Source organism: Lutra lutra, chromosome 4, assembly GCF_902655055.1.
Source record: "Lutra lutra chromosome 4, mLutLut1.2, whole genome shotgun sequence".
Lineage (NCBI taxonomy): Eukaryota > Metazoa > Chordata > Mammalia > Carnivora > Mustelidae > Lutra > Lutra lutra.
This window is the reverse complement of record NC_062281.1, coordinates 92,114,666-92,133,080: the sequence shown is the minus strand read 5'-3', so window position 1 is coordinate 92,133,080 and position 18,415 is coordinate 92,114,666. Positions and strand designations below refer to the sequence as shown.

At 38.7% G+C, this 18,415-nt stretch overlaps 1 protein-coding gene across 1 annotated transcript in view; it reads left to right on the top strand.

Annotated features, from left to right (window-relative positions):
• LOC125097622 (Golgi pH regulator) overlaps positions 1 to 18,415 on the top strand; it is a 56,135-nt gene that overhangs the window by 23,055 nt on the left and 14,665 nt on the right. Inside the window, exons 8-10 of the mRNA XM_047725434.1 lie at positions 12,284 to 12,393; positions 14,950 to 15,038; positions 16,172 to 16,264. Coding sequence (XP_047581390.1) covers positions 12,284 to 12,393; positions 14,950 to 15,038; positions 16,172 to 16,264 — 292 coding nt within the window. The remainder of the gene's footprint in view (positions 1 to 12,283; positions 12,394 to 14,949; positions 15,039 to 16,171; positions 16,265 to 18,415) is intronic.

Below are 18,415 nucleotides of genomic sequence, written 5' to 3'. Positions count from 1 at the left end.
ATCTATATCACAGTGAGTCACAGCCTAGGCTGTATACTCAGACCGTCTGAATTTGAATCCTTGGCCCACAGTGCACAGTGTGGCCTTGAGGTATTACTTTATGTCTTGGTTTCCTCATCTGTAAAATGTAAAATAATGAGTTGACATGTAGAACTCTTAGAACAGTGAACCACACAGAGCTGAGGAATACTATTGAACTTATTAATAGTCTCTGGAGGACAGTCATTAGGTTTTAGTGTTTTGTCTTCATTTATTCATTCATGTATTTTCATTCTCTTAGTAATTATAGGAAGCCTAGTTTATGCTATGTACTGCACTAAATGCTGAACTCATAGAATGAGGAACAAGATAAGTTACTGGGGTGCCTGGGTGGCTCAGTTGGTTAAGCGCCTGTCTTCGGTTCAGGTCATGATCCCAGGGTCCTGGGATCAAGCCCTGAGACATCAGGCTCCCGGCTTGGGAAGGAACCTGCTTCTCCCTCTGCCTCTGCCCTTCCCCAGCCCCCAACTTGTGTTCTCTCTTGTGTGAGCTCCCTCTCTCTCTGTCTCTGTAACAAATAAAATCTTTCTTTAAAAAAGATAAGTTACTGACTTCATGAGGCTCATTCATCTACTGTCTTTTTTAAAGTTCTATTACCCAAATAAAAACAATGACATAGAGGTTTTAAATTGCATGAGTGTTTCTGCATTTCATGTTTTGTCTTTCAACATTTTTCTATAGTAAGATCCAGAGTCACGTCAAAGAAGGCTTAATATAAGAGATAACATAGACTTTAGAATGATAAAGAGGGCCTGATTTACCAGCTCATTATTGATCTCCATTTCTGTACATCTGTCCTAGAGTATTGATTCACATGTTGGATATACATTTATTCTTTGCATTTTGTTCACATTGATTCTATACAGTTTATTTTACATAAAAATGTAAATTTAGATTTAAAAAACATAACAGTAAAAGCAGCATTATTCAATATTGAAAGATGATTATAAAGGAATAATACTATTTTGATTCCTGTGATTGTTCTCCCATATACTATACTTCTTTCATTCATATGGAGAGATGAAAGTAATGACCCATGTCAAGTGTGGATGTACACTTTATTTAAGATTTATTTGAGAGAGTGGGCGTGAGTGCACGAGCAGGCAGGAGGGGCAGAAGGAGAAGCATGCTTCCTGCTGAGCAGGGAGCCCCTCATGGGCTCGATCCCAGGACCTGAACTGAAGGCTTGCTGAATCAACTGAGCCATCCAGGCGTCCTCCATACTGTTTTCCACAGTCAATGCACTAGTTTGCATTCCCACCCATAGTGCACAAGGGTTCCCTTTTCTTCCACATCTTTGCCAACACTTGTTATTCTTGTCTTTTTTTATTGTATCCATTGTGGCTGGCATGAGATGATATCTCATTGTGGTTTTGTTTTGCATTTACCTGATTGGTGATATTGAGCATCTTCTCATGTATCTGTTAGGCATCTGTATGTCTTTAGAATAATGTCTGTTCAGGTCCTCTGCCTACTTTTAATCAGATTGTCTTTTTGGTGTTGAGTTGTATAAAGTTCCTTATACATTTTGGATATTAACCCCTTCTTGGATACATCATTTGCAAATATCTTCTGCCATTCAGTAGGTTGTCTTTTTGTTTTACTGGTTTCCTTCGCTGTGCAAAAGCTTTCTATTTTGATGTTGTCCCAATAGTTTATTCTTACATTTGTTTCCCTCAACAGAGGAGACATATCCAGAAAAATATTTCTAAAGTTAATGTCCAAGAGATTACTACTGGTGTTTTCTTCTAGGAGTTTTATGGTTTCAGGTCTCACGTTTAGGTCTTAATCCATTTTGAGTTTATTTTTACATATAGTGTGAGAAGGTGGTCCAGGTGTATTCTCATGTAGCTGTCGGGTTTTCCCAGCACCATTTATCTAAGAGACTGTCCTCTCCCTTTGTATATTCTTGCCTCCTTTGTTATAGATTGAGTATGTAAGTGTGGATTTGTTTCTGGGCTTTCTATTTCATTCCATTGATCCATATTGTTTTTGATTACTATAGCTTTGTAGTACATCTGGAACCCCAGGACTGTGATACCTCCGGTTTTGTTCTTCCTTCTCAAGATTGACTTGGATATGTGGGGTCTTCAGAGGTTCATTACAAAATTTTGTACAATTTGTTTTAGTTCTATGAAAAAGGCTGTTGATATTTGACAGGGATTGCATTGAATCTGTACATTGCCTTGGAGAGTATGGACATTTTAATAATATAAATTATTCCAATCAATGAACATGGAATATCTTTACATTTGTTTGTCTTCTTCAATGTGTTTTATCAGTATTTTAGAGGTCTCAGAGTACAGGTCTTCTACTGCCTGGGTATTTTGTTCATTTTTGGTGCAGTTATGTGACTGTATTTTCTTTCTTTCTGGAAATAGTTTATTGCTTTCTTATGATTTTGGATGCCTTTCATTTTTTCTTGTCAGATTGTTACAGCTAGGACTTAGAGTACTGTGCTGAATAAAAGCGGTAAGAATGGACATCCTTGTTCTCTTCCTGAACTTAGAGGAAAAGCTCTCAGTTTTTCACCTTTGAGTATGAGGTTAGCTATGGGTTTTTCATATACGTCCTTTTTTATGGTGAGATATATTCCTTCTGAACCCACTTTGTTGAGAGTTTTACGATCAAATACTGAGTTTTGTCGAAGGCTTTTCTATTGGGATGAATATATGGGGCTCTTTTATTTTTTTTTAAGATTTTATATATTTATTTGACAGAGAGATCACAAGTAGGCAGAGAGACAGGCAGAGAGAGAGAGAGAAGCAGGCTCCCTGCTGAGCAGAGAGCCCAATGTGGGGCTCGATCCCAGGACCCTGGATCATGACCTGAGCTGAAGGCAGAGGCTTAACCCACTGAACCACCCAGGTACCCCTATATAAAAGATATATATCTCTCTCTTCATATCATCCTTTTCTTCTACTTAGAGCCTTTCCTTTTCATTCAATGAAGTCCCTTTAACATTTCTTCTAAGGCCAAATTAGTGGTAATGAACTCCTTTAAGTTCTTTTATTTTTTTAAAGATTTATTTATTTATTTGATAGAAAGACACACAGCAAGAGAGGGAACACAAACAGAGAGAGTGGGAGAGGGAGAAGCAGGCTTCCCACCAAGCAGGGAGCCTGATGCAGGGCTCAATCCCAGGATCCTGGGATCTCGGCCTCAGCTGAAGGCGGATGCTTAATGACTGAGCCACCCAGGTGCCTCTGAACTCCTTTAACTCTGGGAAACTCTCTCCTTCTATTCTGAATGATAACCTTGCCAGGTAGAGTATTCTTGCATGTAGGTTTTTTCCCTTTCAGCACTTTGAATATATTATACCATTCCTTTTTGTTCTGCAGAGTTTCTGCTGAAAAATCAGACAATAGCCTTGTGGGATTTCCCTTATGTATAACTATTTGCTTCTTGCTGCTTTTAAGAGTCTCTTCAATAGTTGACATTTTAATTACAATATGTCATGGTGTGGACCTCAATGGGTTTATCTTGTTTGGAATTCTTTGCATCCTAGGCCAAGATGTCTGTTTTCTTCCCCAGGTTAGGGAAGTTTTCTGCTATTTTTTAAATAAGTTTCCTGCACCTTTCTCTGTCTCTTCTTCTGGGACCCCTATAATATGAGTGTTTGTTTACTTGATATTGTCCAAGAAATCCCTTAACCTTCCCTTATTTTTTTTAATTCTTCTTTCTTTTTGCTGTTCAGCTTAGGTGGCTCGCATTACCTTGTCCTCTAGATCACTAATTCATTCTTCTGCATCCACTAATCTGGGTTAATTCCCTCTAATATATTTTTCATTTCAGTTATTATATCCCTCAACTCTGGTTCTTTTTATATTTTCTATCTCTTTGTTAAAGTTCTCGCTGAGTTCTTTCACCCTTCTCTCCTGTCTGGTGAACATCTTTATGATCATGATTTTATACTCTTTATCAGGCATATTGCTTGTCTCCATTTAATTTATCTCCTTCCTTTCTTTTTATGAAGTTTCATCTTGTTCTCTAGTTTGGAGCATGTTCCTCTCTCTCATTTTGCCTGCCTTTCAGTGCCTGTTCTATCAATTTGGTAGAACAGCTACTTCTCTTAAACTTGAGGGAATGCCCCTGTGTATGGTCATCCTCTGTGTAGACTGTGTGGCTGGTAATTTTGGTTAACTGACTGGAGCTGTGGCTGGCATGGGCTGGGGGTCCTGAAGCACTCCATTCTGGGTCTGGGATGTTCCGAGCTGAAGTGGGTGTGGTCCGGGATGGTCCTGGGGCTCTCTGTACAGAGAGTGCCTCAGCAGGATAGCTGAAGGTAAATTGGGGTGGGGAGGGGCACGTGTTGTGGGCCTCTCTCTATGGAGAGCTCTGCAGAATAGCTGCAGCTGCAATGAGTACAAGCCAGGATGTCTTAGGGCATTCCACAAAGGAAGCACCCTGAAGGGGTGGTTGGAGCCAAAGCTGCCACAGGCCAGAATGCTCCACTCAGGGAGTGCCCTGGCAGGACAGCTGGCACTGAAGTAGGCACAGGCCAGGGGTTCCCAAGGTGCTCCACACAGTGAGTACCCTGGCAGGGTGGCTAGAGCGAGAGCTAAAGAATCCATGAGCCAGGAGGTCCCAGAGTGCTTTGCATCAGGGGGGCACCAGTGAGCCATCTGCAACTGAACTGGTGTGGGCCTGGTGCTTTGCACCTTTGCACCTGTGTCACCTGGTAAGATGGGTGGAGCTCTAGTGACCAGGGTGTCCCATTGTGCATGGTGTGGGCCAGGGTGCCTTGCACCTTTGCACCTGTGTCACCTGGTGAGATGGGTGGAGCTCTAGTGACCAGGGTGTCCCAGTGTGCATGGTTTTGAGTCTCCCTTGGTGGGACAGCTGGGGATGATGTGGTTTAGGGGCCCACTGAGATGGTAATCTGACTAGTGTGCCCAGCCCCTGCTCCTATCTATACTGTCAAGGTGGAGGGGAAACATAAACTATGGTGCTTGCCAGCCCCTTCCAGTTCAGCAGTTTCAGCAGTTCCTCTGCTGTCTGATAGGGTTCTAGAGCTGGTTCCTTTATATTCTATTTGCTATTCTAAACCACAGCTTTTTTTCTGTGCCTCAGAGCAGACAAATCTGCTCATGATCCTTCAGTATTATTCTTTCCCCCTGCCCATTCTCCCCAGCCCTGCATTTCACACCATTGGGGGTGGAGGGGTTCCCTTTGAGTTTCCGTCTGTTTTATTGTTCTCTATGTGATCTATCTTTTGTTATACAGAAGCTGTTTAGTCAGCCCTCAGTTATTCTTCAGGAGGAATTGCTCTATAAATAGGTGTAGATTTGATGTGTCTATAGAGGAGGTAAGTTCAGAGTCTTCCTACATCACCATCTTCAGCCTTTTCCTTGGATGTGTTCTTTTAAGCCGTTTCATCATAGTGGTTAGGAATTCCTTTCCCATGGTTAGGAATTGGCCTTGAGCCATACATGTATCCCTATAGGTTCTGTCTAGTCGGAATCTGGGATGGTTTGTGGTCCTGCAGTAGATCTTATTAATTTGAGTGGCTCTCAGAAGAGTCAGCCTTCCAACTTGGCCTAATTAGCACAGCAGTGGAGCTAATAGGACAGACAGGCAGCTAACATGACAACACTGGGACCCTTGGGATTCATACTAGAAAAACTGTTTTCACAAACACTCATAGTTGGGGAGTAGTGGCCAGAAAACCATTTTTTAATTTAACAGCAGAGGGCCATAGTGAGATGTCATGCAAGAAAAGTAACATCTGTTACGTACAAGAGGTAATGGTTGAAAATTGCAAGAAAGAGGCACACTGCGTTCTCACTTGAAACACTAAAGAGAAGATGAGGTTTATAGTATTTGAAAAACCTTCCTCAAAAACCTAGTTCAGTTAGTATGAACATGCTGGTTTAGTGGTCAGAACCTTCAGCTTTTTTCAGGCTGAGAGAGTTAAGTCATCTGTTACATTGTTTTGTTTTTCTGTTGACTTAGATATTAAAGCTTTTATTTTGGTAATCTTTGATATAGCTGGAATATAGCCTGTATTCACAAACAATATTAATACAATTTTGAAATCGTGGTCCTGTGGAAGATAGAAAATACAGCTATGTAACTACACTATGGTATAATGAAAAGAACTTAAACTAGACAATCACTTTATTTTTTTTATTTTTTTTTTTAAGATTTTACCTATTTATTTGACAAAGAGATCCCAAGTAGGCAAAGAGGCAGGCAGAGAGAGGAAGCAGGCTCCCTGCTGAGCAAAGAGCCCAACGTGGGGCTCAATCCCAGGACACTTGAGATTGTGACCTGAGCTGAAGGCAGAGGCCCAACCCATTGAGCCACCCAGGCGCCCCTAGACAATCACTTTATAATAAGCATGTTAAGTGATCTTGGGCACATCTTGACGGTCTTAGTTTCCTCATAGAATGATGGGGCTAACTAAAGGGTCTCTAGGATTCCTTTCAGCCCATAAATTCTGAATTTATAATTTTCAGTTTGTGGATTACACAAAAACTAGAGTATTACAGCATGTAAAAGTTTAATGCAAGCTATTACTATGAAGAAAAAATCTTAACCTTTACTCTCTAGTTGGTTTTTTTCTTTTTTTTAGGTTCTCTTTTGAAAATTTGTAGGGATAGAGAAAAAAAAAATATATTCACTGGTAAAACTTTAGAACCAGCCACAACTGTCCTCAAAGTATGGCACTGCCAAGAGTTTAACTAATTCCTTTGACAGAAAACCATAAAAACTGGAAAAATTGTAAATAATAATAATAATAATAATATTCAAATGCACTGGAAAATGAACTGAGAGATAAAATTTTGAGAAGAGTATCAGATTACTTTATGTTTGTGGCTTTCTTGCCTGGAGTTGCTCTTTAACCACTGCCAGCTCTCCTAGCACCCACTCAGACTGATAAATTTCCAGTTACTCTGATTTGAACTTTGAAGTGAAGTTTTGGAGACAAAAGAGATGCAGAAGTACTAAGATAATAGAATCTAAGTATAAACTGTCTGAATACCCTCATCACTAAACAATGCATTTGCAAAGTAAATACCAGAGAACCTGAGAAAAGGTAGGGAGAAACAAGAAGGGGGTGTACCCTTGAAAGACATAACTGCTTCTTACTATGATTTGCAAGTGTGTTGTGCCTTTGGTTGAGTGCATTGCCTGAACTATGTGTAAGATGGCACAGAGCTCAAATGACAGAAAGTAATATTCTTACTGGCTTGAGGTGTCACAAGGTAGAACTGAGAACTGGCAAAGCATTTAGAAATTTTGAGAGACTGCTAGAAACAAAAAGACCAGAGAAAGGATAAACCTTAAAATCTGACTATAAAATCTGTTCACATTCTTTGCTGAGCATAAGAAGGTCTGTGGTCGGGGCGCCTGGGTGGCTCAGCTGCCTTCAGCTCAGGTCATGATCCCAGGTCCTGGGTTCGAGCCCCGCATCGGGCTTTCTGCTCAGCAGGGAGCCTGCTTCCTCCTCTCTCTCTGTCTGCCTCTCTGCCTACTTGTGATTTCTCTCTGTCAAATAAATAAATAAAATCTTTAAAAAAAAAAAAAAGGTCTGTGGTCAACAGAGACCATCAGAGTCAGGCCAAAAAGAGAGCCGCTGGATGCTGAAAAACTAAGCAAAGACATTAGTCGCTGCATATAGTAGATATGACACTTTCACAATTTGAACCCAGGGAATTTAACTGCTTAATAGAACAACAACAACAAAAATCCTGAGAAAAACAAAACAGATTTCAAAGCACTGCAACATAATATATACGGTGTTAAGTTTTTAACTAAAACTTACATACCAAAAAATGGGGGCATGCAATCCATATTCAAGATAAAAAGCAGTTAATGGGCACTTAAAGTGAGCCCAGATAATAGATTTAGCAAACAGACTTAAAAGCAGCTATTATAAATTCTAAGAAATGAAGGTAAGCATAATATTAGTGAATAAAGGATCCCGAAAGAAAAATGGAAACTGTATTTTTAAAAGAAAAGAAAAATTCAAAAGTTAAAAAGTACGGTAACTGAGGGGCGCCTGGGTGGCTCGGTGGATTAAAGCCTCTGCCTTCGGCTCAGGTCATGATCCCGGAGTCCTGGGATCGAGCTCCACATCGGGCTCTCTGCTCAGCAGGGAGCCTGCTTCCCCTCTCTCTCTGTCTCTCTCTCTGCCTGCCTCTCTGCCTACTTAGGATCTCTGTCAAATAAATAAAATCTTTAAAAAAAAAAAAGTACTGTAACTGAAATGAAAATTTTACTAAGTGGTTTAACAGGAATTGAGATAGCAGAAAAATGATTCAAGTTGAAGATAGATCAATAGAAATTACGCAGTTTGAAGAACAGAGAGAGAAAAGACTACACAAAATTATTCTAATATATAGAAAGACAAAAGTACTAGAATAGCTAAAACAATTTTGAAAAGGAATAAAATGGAAAGACTCAGTCTGATTTCAAAACTTACTATATTGCTGTACTAATCAAAACTATGTGATATTGGCAAAGGTATCGACATATCAATGGAACAGAGTAGAAAATTCAGACCAACACAAGTATGCCCAGCTAATTTTTACAAAGATACAAGAGAACTTCAGTGAAGATAAGGTAACTTTTTGAACAAATGATGCTGGAGCAATTTGACATCTGTAGATTTTTTTTTTTTTTAATGAATCTCAATATAAAGCTCTCATCTCAGACAAAAATTAACTCAAACCATAAAACTCTACAACTTAGGGGGAAAAAATGTAGGAAATCATAGGAAGGATCTAGGGGTAGGCAGTGTTCTTAGACTTGACACCAAAAGCGTACTTTATAAAAGGAAAAATTAATAAGTTGGATTTCATCCAAACTAAAAAATTCCGCTCTGGGAAAGACATTGCTCAGAGGATGAAAAGACAAATTACAGACTGGGAGAAAAATTTGCAAACCACATATCTGGGAGGGGGTGGGGGACTGCTAAAATATGTAAACTTTCAAAACAGAATTAAAAAACATAAAAAGTCCAATTAAAAAATGAGCCTGGCTGGCTCAGCCAGTTAAGCATCTGCCTTCAGCTCAGGTCCTGATCCCAGGGTTCTGGGATGGAGTCCCGCATTGGGCGCCTTGCTTAGTGGGGAGCCTGCTTCTCCCCCTGCCTGCCGCTCCCCAACTTATACTCGCTGTTTTTCGCTCTCTCTGTGTGTGTCAAATAAATAAAATCTAAAAAAAAAAAAAAAAAAATTGGCAAAAGACATGCAGATATTTCATTGTAGAGCATATACAGATGGCAATTTAATACATGAAAAGATGTTTTAACATCATAAGGCATTAGAGAAATGCAGTTAAAACCACAAGATAACCATGTATTAGAACAGCTAAAATAAATTAGTGACACCAAATTCTAGTAAGGATGCAGAGACACTGGATCACTCATACACTGCTGGTTAAAATATCGTAATAGTAATTCTGGATCACATTTAGCCATTTCTTTAAAAACTAAACATGCAACTACCACACAGCCCAGTGAATTGCATTTCTGGGCATTTATCCCAAAGAAATGAAGACTTACGTTCACATAAAACTTGTATGCTGATGTGTATAGCATTGTTATTCATAGTAGCCCAAAATAGAAATAAGCTAGATATCCTTTAATGAATGAATAGTTAAGCGAAGTGTGGCACATCCATACCACAGAATACTACTAAGGAACCAGAAGAAATGAACTATCAATAAAACAGCCTGGGTGACTCTCCAGAAAATTAGGCTGAATGAAAAAAGCCAATCCACAAAGGTATATACTATCTGATTCTATTTGTGTAACATTTTTGAAATGACAAAATGGAAATGGAAAACAAATTTGTGGTTGCTGGGTAATTAAAGAGGAGTTGGAGGTGAGAGGAGGAAAGTGGGCTATACAAAGGCAACATGAAGGATTCTTGTAGTGATGGAAATGTTCTGTATCTTGACTCTTATCAGTGTCAGTACCCTGGGTGTGATACTGTACTATAAATTTGCAAGATGTTTCCATTGGGAAAAGCTGGGTGAAGGGTAATTGAGATCTATTTTTTTATAACCACATGCGAATCTACAATTATCTCAAAATGTTTAATTAAAAAAGTGATTGCTGAATTCCCTTCTTTCTGGTTTCCATCAGAAAACCGCAGAATGGCATATTTAAACCACAGTAGACCTTTTGCAACTTCTTGACTTGAAATCTACCACTAAACCTCAGCCGGGTGCATGTGTTTTTCCAGACTATGGGTTTTTTAATGGCGTTCAGCTAGTAATGAAGAGATAATTTCTTGATCTGGACTACCCTTGTTATAAAGAAGCAATAGGGGTGATGCTCACAGTGGAGTTGGTGATGATAGTGACAAAAGTTCAGTATAAAACTTAGTGACTTCGCTAGTATCTCATACTGGTTTTTTTTCCTTTTTTACCACATCTCAGGAAGTTTGATATTGTTACTATTTGTTTTGAAAATATATACTTATTGTTCATCTGCAACTAACTTGATAAGAGCAAACCTGATTTATAGCTAAGTGATAAAAAGTGAAAGTAAGTTGTTTAAAACAAGGTCATGCTTGCTGTGTGCAGACAACCTTCACTTCTTCTTGTGGTTATTCCTCTCTCTCTGCCTGTTATGGAGCCCATGATAACATGTCAGTCACCTTTAGAAAGTCAGCCATTTCCACTCCACAGTTGTTGTGTTTGTTGTACCAAGACATGAAAACTGAGGATAATAGAAATGGCTCTCTGTGTGTCCTCTCTCTCCAAGGCCTGTCCTTTATTCCAGCATGCTAAACTGAAGTGAACTTTTAAATGAGTGAGATAGAACCTCTTCCCTCTTCATATACTTGTTCCAGCTTTTTCACCAATGAAAATGGAAAAACTAAGGATTAGGAGTCTTGCCAAGTCAAAAATCTCCCTAGGTCTGAGCCTCTTCTTGGTTGCTAATTACATCTTCCAATAATGCTGAGTTACAGTGAACATATGTAATTAAAGAAGAGCTAAAGCTTGGAGCTATATTTTATTCACTCTGTATTCAGGCAGAGGTCATTTAGGGGAGGAAACAGTTAAGTCAGCATGGCCCAATACACCTAATGTTCTTCTTCTTAATATTGTTTTAACCAGTGGCTTAAAGAATTAGTCCATAGAGGGGTGCCTGGGTGGCTCAGTGATTTAAGCTTCTGCCTTCAGCTCAGGTCATGGTCTCAGGGTCCTGGGATCGAGCCCCACATTGGGCTCTCTGCTCAGCAGGGAGTCTGCTTCCCCCTCTCTCTACCTGCCTCTCTGCCTACTTATGATCTCTGTCAAATAAATAAATAAAATCTTAAAAAAAAAAAAAAGAATTAGTCCATAGAAATACTGTTTGGTACCACTGGTACCATTTTGTGTTGGTTCCAACTGTAAATATTAATGCCGTTTCTTCCTCCTTACCACTTTTGTCTCTTGTCACCCAAAAATCTCCATCTTCTTTTCAACTTTTCTTTAGTCCTACTATTCTATCTCTGTTACACCTAACCTGGTTTATTTTAAACTGGAAGGACTTGGCCCGTTATACCCTTCAAGTAACTGTTATGTACAAGTGATCTTCCTTTTCCTTGCAAGGACCCTGTTCTTAACACCATTGTGGTAGGCTGGAACATGCCAGCATCTGCTGCTGAGGCGGTGAGTTCTCCATAGAACTGAGAGGACAAGAGGAAGGAATAGTAGTACATTTCTTCTTGACTTATTCAGTAGTTGGGGGGGGATTAGAGTTAGAGAATGATGTTTTAGAAGAGGGTAGGTTTATGTGATCTTGCTGGGGTTTTTTGTTGTTGTTCTTTGGTCTGCTTTTGAAAAGGAAGGAAAAACTTTTTTAGTTCCTATCCTGAATCTGGTCCTTTAGGTGTGTTGACTATTTTGTCCTTAAATGATAACAGTAATAATTATTAATATATGTGTAGTGCCTTGTAGTTGATAACAAGAACTCTTATATATGATTTCAGTAATCTTCACACCTACCAGAGATGAATAAATAGAAACTCTGAAGTCTCACAGGTTCTCAGTTAGAACCGTCTCCACATTTACTGTCTTCTCCAAACTCTGTGCTCCTTTGCCTAGGCCACATTGCTTCTTGGGAGTGTATAGTTGCCCTTCGGTTGTAAACAGTAGAAAAGCGAGACTCCAGAGTTTGCATTCTTTCCTGAACAGCTCAGCAAAGGAAAGGGGCACTTATGAGACTAGAAGGTGGATGAGAACAGACCATGAGGCTCCAAGCTCCCTTGCTGAGGTTTTATCTTTTCTTTCATTTCAGGATGGCAATGACACGGAGAACTATGTTCCAGAAGGGGGAGGTGCATAACAAACCATCGGGATTCTGGGGAATGATAAAAAGTGTTACCACTTCAGCACCAGGAAGTGAAAGTATCCTTTATCACTCTGTTTGATTCTTTTTCTCAATTCTGAACCAAAGACCAGAAGAAAAAAGTAGTATTGGGATGGTCTCTCCTACAGTACTTGACTACATCAGAGTCCAGCTGGCCAGGGCTAGGCTTAGGAAATACAGAGTCATCTTTCCAACACCTCTAAAAGATCATAAAACCATTGTCTTTGAGCTGAAGTCCTAAAAGTCACTCTTTCCATTTTATAGATGAGAAAACAGACCCAGAGAGGTTAACTCACACTGTGGTTTGTGGCAAAGACAGGACCTCCTTTTAGTTCTTTCCACTATACTCTTGTATTTCCCGGGTCTGAACAAGCAGCATAAAACACAGTGGCTTCCTAAAATGGATGGCTTGTATATATATGGGATGGTAAGGGCCTATTTCTAAAGCAGTCAGTATTTCTTTTTTTTTTTTTTTTTAAGATCTTATTCATTTGACAGAGAGAGATCAGAAGTAGGCAGAGCAGCAGGCGGGGGGGGGGGGGGGGGGGGGGTGGGAAGCAGGCTCCCCGCTGAGCAGAGAGCCCGATGCAGGGCTCAATCCCAGGACCTTAAGATCATGACCTGAGCCGAAGGCAGAGGCTTAACCCACTGAGCCACCCAGGTGCCCCGCAGTAAGTATTTCTAAACAAATTTTAAGCAGTGCTGTATCTTCAGTGACTTTAGGTTTAAAGAATTAGGGAGATTGGGTTAAAGATTGTTCTTGGCCCAGCTGGTTGCAGTGTTAAACTGACACCCAAATTGAGAAACAAAATCTCTTTGTGGCTACCAGGCTATTAAGTCAAAACTTGGGGCACCTGGAGGAGATAGCATATTCCTGCTTCCTTCCCCTGCCTGTGGAAGTACAAATTCCCTTTTGCTTCAACTCTAGGAAAAGGATGTAATCGGTTCTTGCTATAAATTGTGGCATCTTTCTGGTGTCAAATGTAGGTAAGATTTAGAGCAAAGAAAGGCAGGGTGACATGACCATGAGAGAGGAAAGAAAGGATTACATTGAATTCATTTAATCTAGAAACATTTATTTCACATCTCCCATTTCCAGGCAGAGTCCTAAGGGATAAAATGATGAACAGAGTATACTCTTTTTTCTCAAGAAGCTGACTGTCTAATTACAGGAGAGGCAGACATGGAACTAGTTAAACCTGTTGTTTGACTGCCTGAACCATGAGAATAGCAGCCTTCCTTATTGAGGAAGGAGCAGAAGGACACTCAGTAATTTGAGTACTACAGGCATACCCCAGAGATGTTACAGTTTTGGTTCCAGAACATCACAAAAAGTGGCATCACATTGAAGGAAGTCAGATGGATACTTTGGTTTCCCAGCACATATAGAACTTACATTTATGCTGTATCCTATTGAGTGTGTAAGAGCATTCTTTTTTAAAAAGTGTATAAAAAAGGCTAACCATCATCTGAACTTCCAGTGAGTGGTAATTATTTGATCACAAATCCCCATTAAAAAATATAATAATAATAATGATGATGATGAAAAAGTTTGAAATAAGGTGAGAAATTACCAAAATGTGACACAGAGACATAAATGGCACCACTAGACTTGCCCAACACAGGATTGCCACAACCTCCAATTTGTTTAAAAAAAAAAAAAATCTACGGAGTACAACAGAATGAGGTATCCCTATAGTGAGAAAAATCAGAGTAGGGAGGATTTGGATCAAAGTGAATCTTCCAGCTTGGATTGTCTTCACTATTTTTGTTACTTAAAAGTCCATAAAAGCCAAATTTTAGTTTAAACTGTCTTTATGACAGTAAGTCAACTCAGCAAAAGTATCAGGATTATTTCACTTCTCTGAGGCCCTGTCTCCTAAATGGAGAAACTAATAGGACCTCAGTAAGTTCTTGGAAAGTAGCATAGTGTAATGGAAAGAACAGGCCTTGGAGGAGAACAGATTTGACTTTGCATCCACACCTGTTAGCTGCATGACTTTGAGCAAGTTACTGGACTCTCTGAGCTTTGCTTTCCTTATCTGCAAAATGGGTAATAATACCTATCTCATGAGACTGTTAGGAGTATAATAGAAGATAATGTCTATAAAGAACTAAAAAGTCATATTTGTAAATCCCAGCCTATATTGGAACTCAGTAGTATTAGTTCCCTTTCCTAATGTTACATTTATTCAGATAATTTAGGGGAAAATTATATTGTATTATAGGTGTTTTACTGTGTAACTGTTTGAGATTTCAAAATTATATTTGACTTTAACTGATCAAAGAAAAGCAACAATGAGCAAAGCCATCTGTCTGAGCCACTTGAACTAGTGAGAAACTGAGTGGTAGTTGTTTGATAATGGAGAAGCTTTTACATACCTGTGTTACACCCCCCACCAGCTAGGTTTTTTTCCTGTGTTGGAGGTTGGGAAAATTGCTCTAAAGGAGTACTGTTGTCCATGAAGCAGGAAATTGAATATATAGGCAGTTCCTAAGATCTACTGTAGGAAAAACCAAAAGCATATGCTTTCTTCATTACTATTTCTTGAAACTTCTATGTGTTTTAAGCCTTGATGCCCATTTTGTGCCAGATCTTACTCTTATTCAACAGGAAGTGGATGCTTTGGAAGAACTAAGCAGGCAGCTTTTTCTGGAAACAGCTGATCTATATGCTACCAAGGTACAAGGCAAGGAAACAAAAGTATGATTTTTACCAGTTTTTACCAGAAGAAAGAACAAGACTAAATAGCTTTTTAGTGTCCTCTATGGTCAAGCAGTGTGAGAGTGACCTCATAGCTCCAGTATCAGCCATGAAGCATTAGGAGTCTGTATCCTTTTTGACATTGCTCCAACCCCCAGCAAAATTCATACTGGAACACTCAATAATAGAAATTAGTAGGATAATCAAGAGGTTTTTCAACTTCAGAAAGTGGCACACACCACTTCCTACTGATTCAGGGTCAAGATGGTAGCTCCTCTGATTGCGTTTTATTTCTTATAAATTAGTGATATTTTAAGAGCAATGCCATGATCTAGCTGTGTTTTAAAAGATCCAGATTAAGGGGCACCTGGGTGGCTCAGTTAGTTGAGTGTCCAACTCTTGATTTTGGCTCAGGTCATGATCTCAATGTCTTGAGATTCATCCCTGCATCAGGCTCTGCACTGGGTGTAGAGCCTGCTTAAGATTCTCTCTATCCCTCTGCCCCTCTACCCCCCACCAGCCAGGTTTTTTTCTCTCTCTTAAAAAAAAAAAAGGAAAGGATCCAGATCAAGAAGTGACCTAACTATAAGAAGTATCTTTCCTATTTATATCTAAAATGCAATATAACTTAAATATGCAAAATCCATTAGTTAAGTTCATTCAGACTATTTTTATCCTTTTCAAGGATCACTTCATAGGAATAGCCATATAGGATAGAGATTAACATAGGCTTTGAAGACAGACCTGAGCATAAATTCCTCTACTCACTAGCTGTGTGACCTTGGGCAAGTTATCCAACCCCTGTAAGCCTTAGTTTTCTCATGTGTACAATTAAGATAATAGAACATATCACAGTTGCTATAAAAATTAAATAAAAAAAATAAAAATTAAATAAATAAAGTAGATAATGTATGTAAGGTGTTTTTCCCAACTTCAGGCTTAAAGTTAGCATTCAATAAATGTTGCCTACTAGTATTATTTTAAGATTAATATCATGTGTGGGTTTTTCACTCCGGCAAAACAGTAATTTCATAGAAGCAGGAATGTTTTGGTTGAGTATTAGTTTACATTTTGCTGAGACTAACAGTGTTTTATTGTTTGTTTTCCCTCAGGAGAGAATAGAATATTCCAAAACTTTCAAAGGGAAATACTTTAATTTTCTGGGTTACTTTTTCTCTATTTACTGTGTTTGGAAAATTTTCATGGTAAGTATATTAGTTTTGGCTGTTAGGGTTGAGGTTATTTTCCCTGCTAATGGCAGAGAGAAAAGTGAGTTTGACTGAGGCACTAAACTAAATTCCAAATCCAATCAAGTCAATACAGAATGCTGTCTTTCACATCCTTGAGCCTGACTCCTCCCCCTCTCTTTTTTAGGTTACCTAGACATTGCATTTTTCTTCATTCAGAAATCATTAATAAGATATAGTTTATAAACTATATGAAGGGAATACAGAAGTTTCTTTTTTACACTCTGTTTTCCGTATTACCCTTGAGTATATCTATGTGACACAATCCCTACCTTCAGCTCAGAACAGAACTTAACTCTCCTTTTTAGTAATCTATATATACCTTAAAAAGTTCAATCTAAGTTCTTCAAGTAAAACATTTGTATTTCTGGAAATAAATTCATTTTAGGTGCTTATAGCTCTCATTCGTTTGTGGCTCTCTCTTAATGCTCTATTCTTTATGTTCATTTTATGTACATTTTTCTTATGACTCATCTGTAGATATTCATGGGTTTCAGTGTGATTACAGAAAAGACTAATTGGACTTTCTGGTTCTCTGACTCTCCAGGGGCTGTGTTTGCATAAAGCAGAGCTTTATCAGCTTGTTAATTTTGGCCACTATAGATGAATGAAAGATTCTGGATTTTAATAGATCTAATATTATAATAAATTGATGTCAATACCTATTCAGAGAACAATTTTTAAATCTTAATTCATACAGTGGGAGAAGATAAATGAAGATAGTATGTTCAGTTAGCTAAGCTACTAAAAAGTTTTTCCTGAGTTGTAGACTTTAGGCGAGTATATCCTTTTTTAACAGCTTTATTGATGTTTAATAAACTGCACATATTTTAACAGTATAGTTGGGTAAGTTTTGACAGATGTGTACACCTGTTGCAACAACTGTCACCACCCTTAAGATAGTGACCATATCCATCCATCACTTCCAAAAAGTTTCTTGTGTCCCCTTATAATGTCTCTTGCATTCATCCCCAGTCAACCACCAATCTGCTTTCATTATACATTAGTTTATATTTTCTAGAACTTTATATAAATGAAATCTTAGAGTAGATACCCTTTTTCTGACAACTTCTACTCAGCAGAATTATCTTATGTTTCATTCATGTTATCGTGCGATCAGTAGTTTATTCCTTCTTCTCTTCGATCTCCCGTTGGATTTGTAGGTGTTTGTAATCTTTAGATAAGCTATCTAGCTGATCTCCCGCTACCTGAAGTAGTCTCAGCCTGCTACTTTTCCGCCATCTTGACTCCTCCCCTCAGTTTATTCCTTCTCATGGCTGAGTAGTATTCTGTTGTATGATTATACCACATTTTGTTTATCTTTTCACCTGCTGATGGGTATTTGTTTCTAGTTTGGCAATATTACAAGTAAAGCTGCTTATGAACATTTGTATACAGGTTTCTATGTGGACTGTGCTGTCTTTCCTCTTAGGAGAAAACACTTCAGTATAGCATGGCTAGGTTACGTGGCAGATGGATGTTGAACCTTTGAAGAAATGGATAAACTTTTCCAAAGGAGGTTATACCATTTTACATCCCCACCTGCATTGTCTGAGAGTTTCATTTACTCCACATCCTTACTCACATTTTGTAGTCAGTATTTTAAATTTTAGACATTCTAGTAGATGTAAGCTGATACTGATTGCTTAATTTGCATTTCCCTAATGCCTAATGGTGCTAAACAACTTTTCATGTGCTGATTTGCCACCTGTATATTTTGGAGGGAGGAGGAAGATAGAGCTATTCAGATTTGTTGCCCAGTTTTTAAACTAGGATTTCTTTTTATTGGGTCTTGCAAGGTTTTCACTATATTCTGGAAACCCTTTATCAAATATGTGATTTTCAAATATTCTCTCCCAGTCACTAGCTTAGCTTGTCATTCTGTGTTGTACCTAAGAAATCTTGGCTAACCCAAGGTCACCAAGATTTTTTCTTTTACTCTATAAATTTTATAGTTTGAGATTTTTACATTTCAGCACATGATCCATCTGTAGTTAATTTCCTCAGACAGTGTTGGAATGTGGATCCGAGTTCATTTTTTTCATATAGATATCCACTTGTTCTGGCACCATTTGCTGAAAAGATTATCCTTTCTCATTCAGTTGTCTT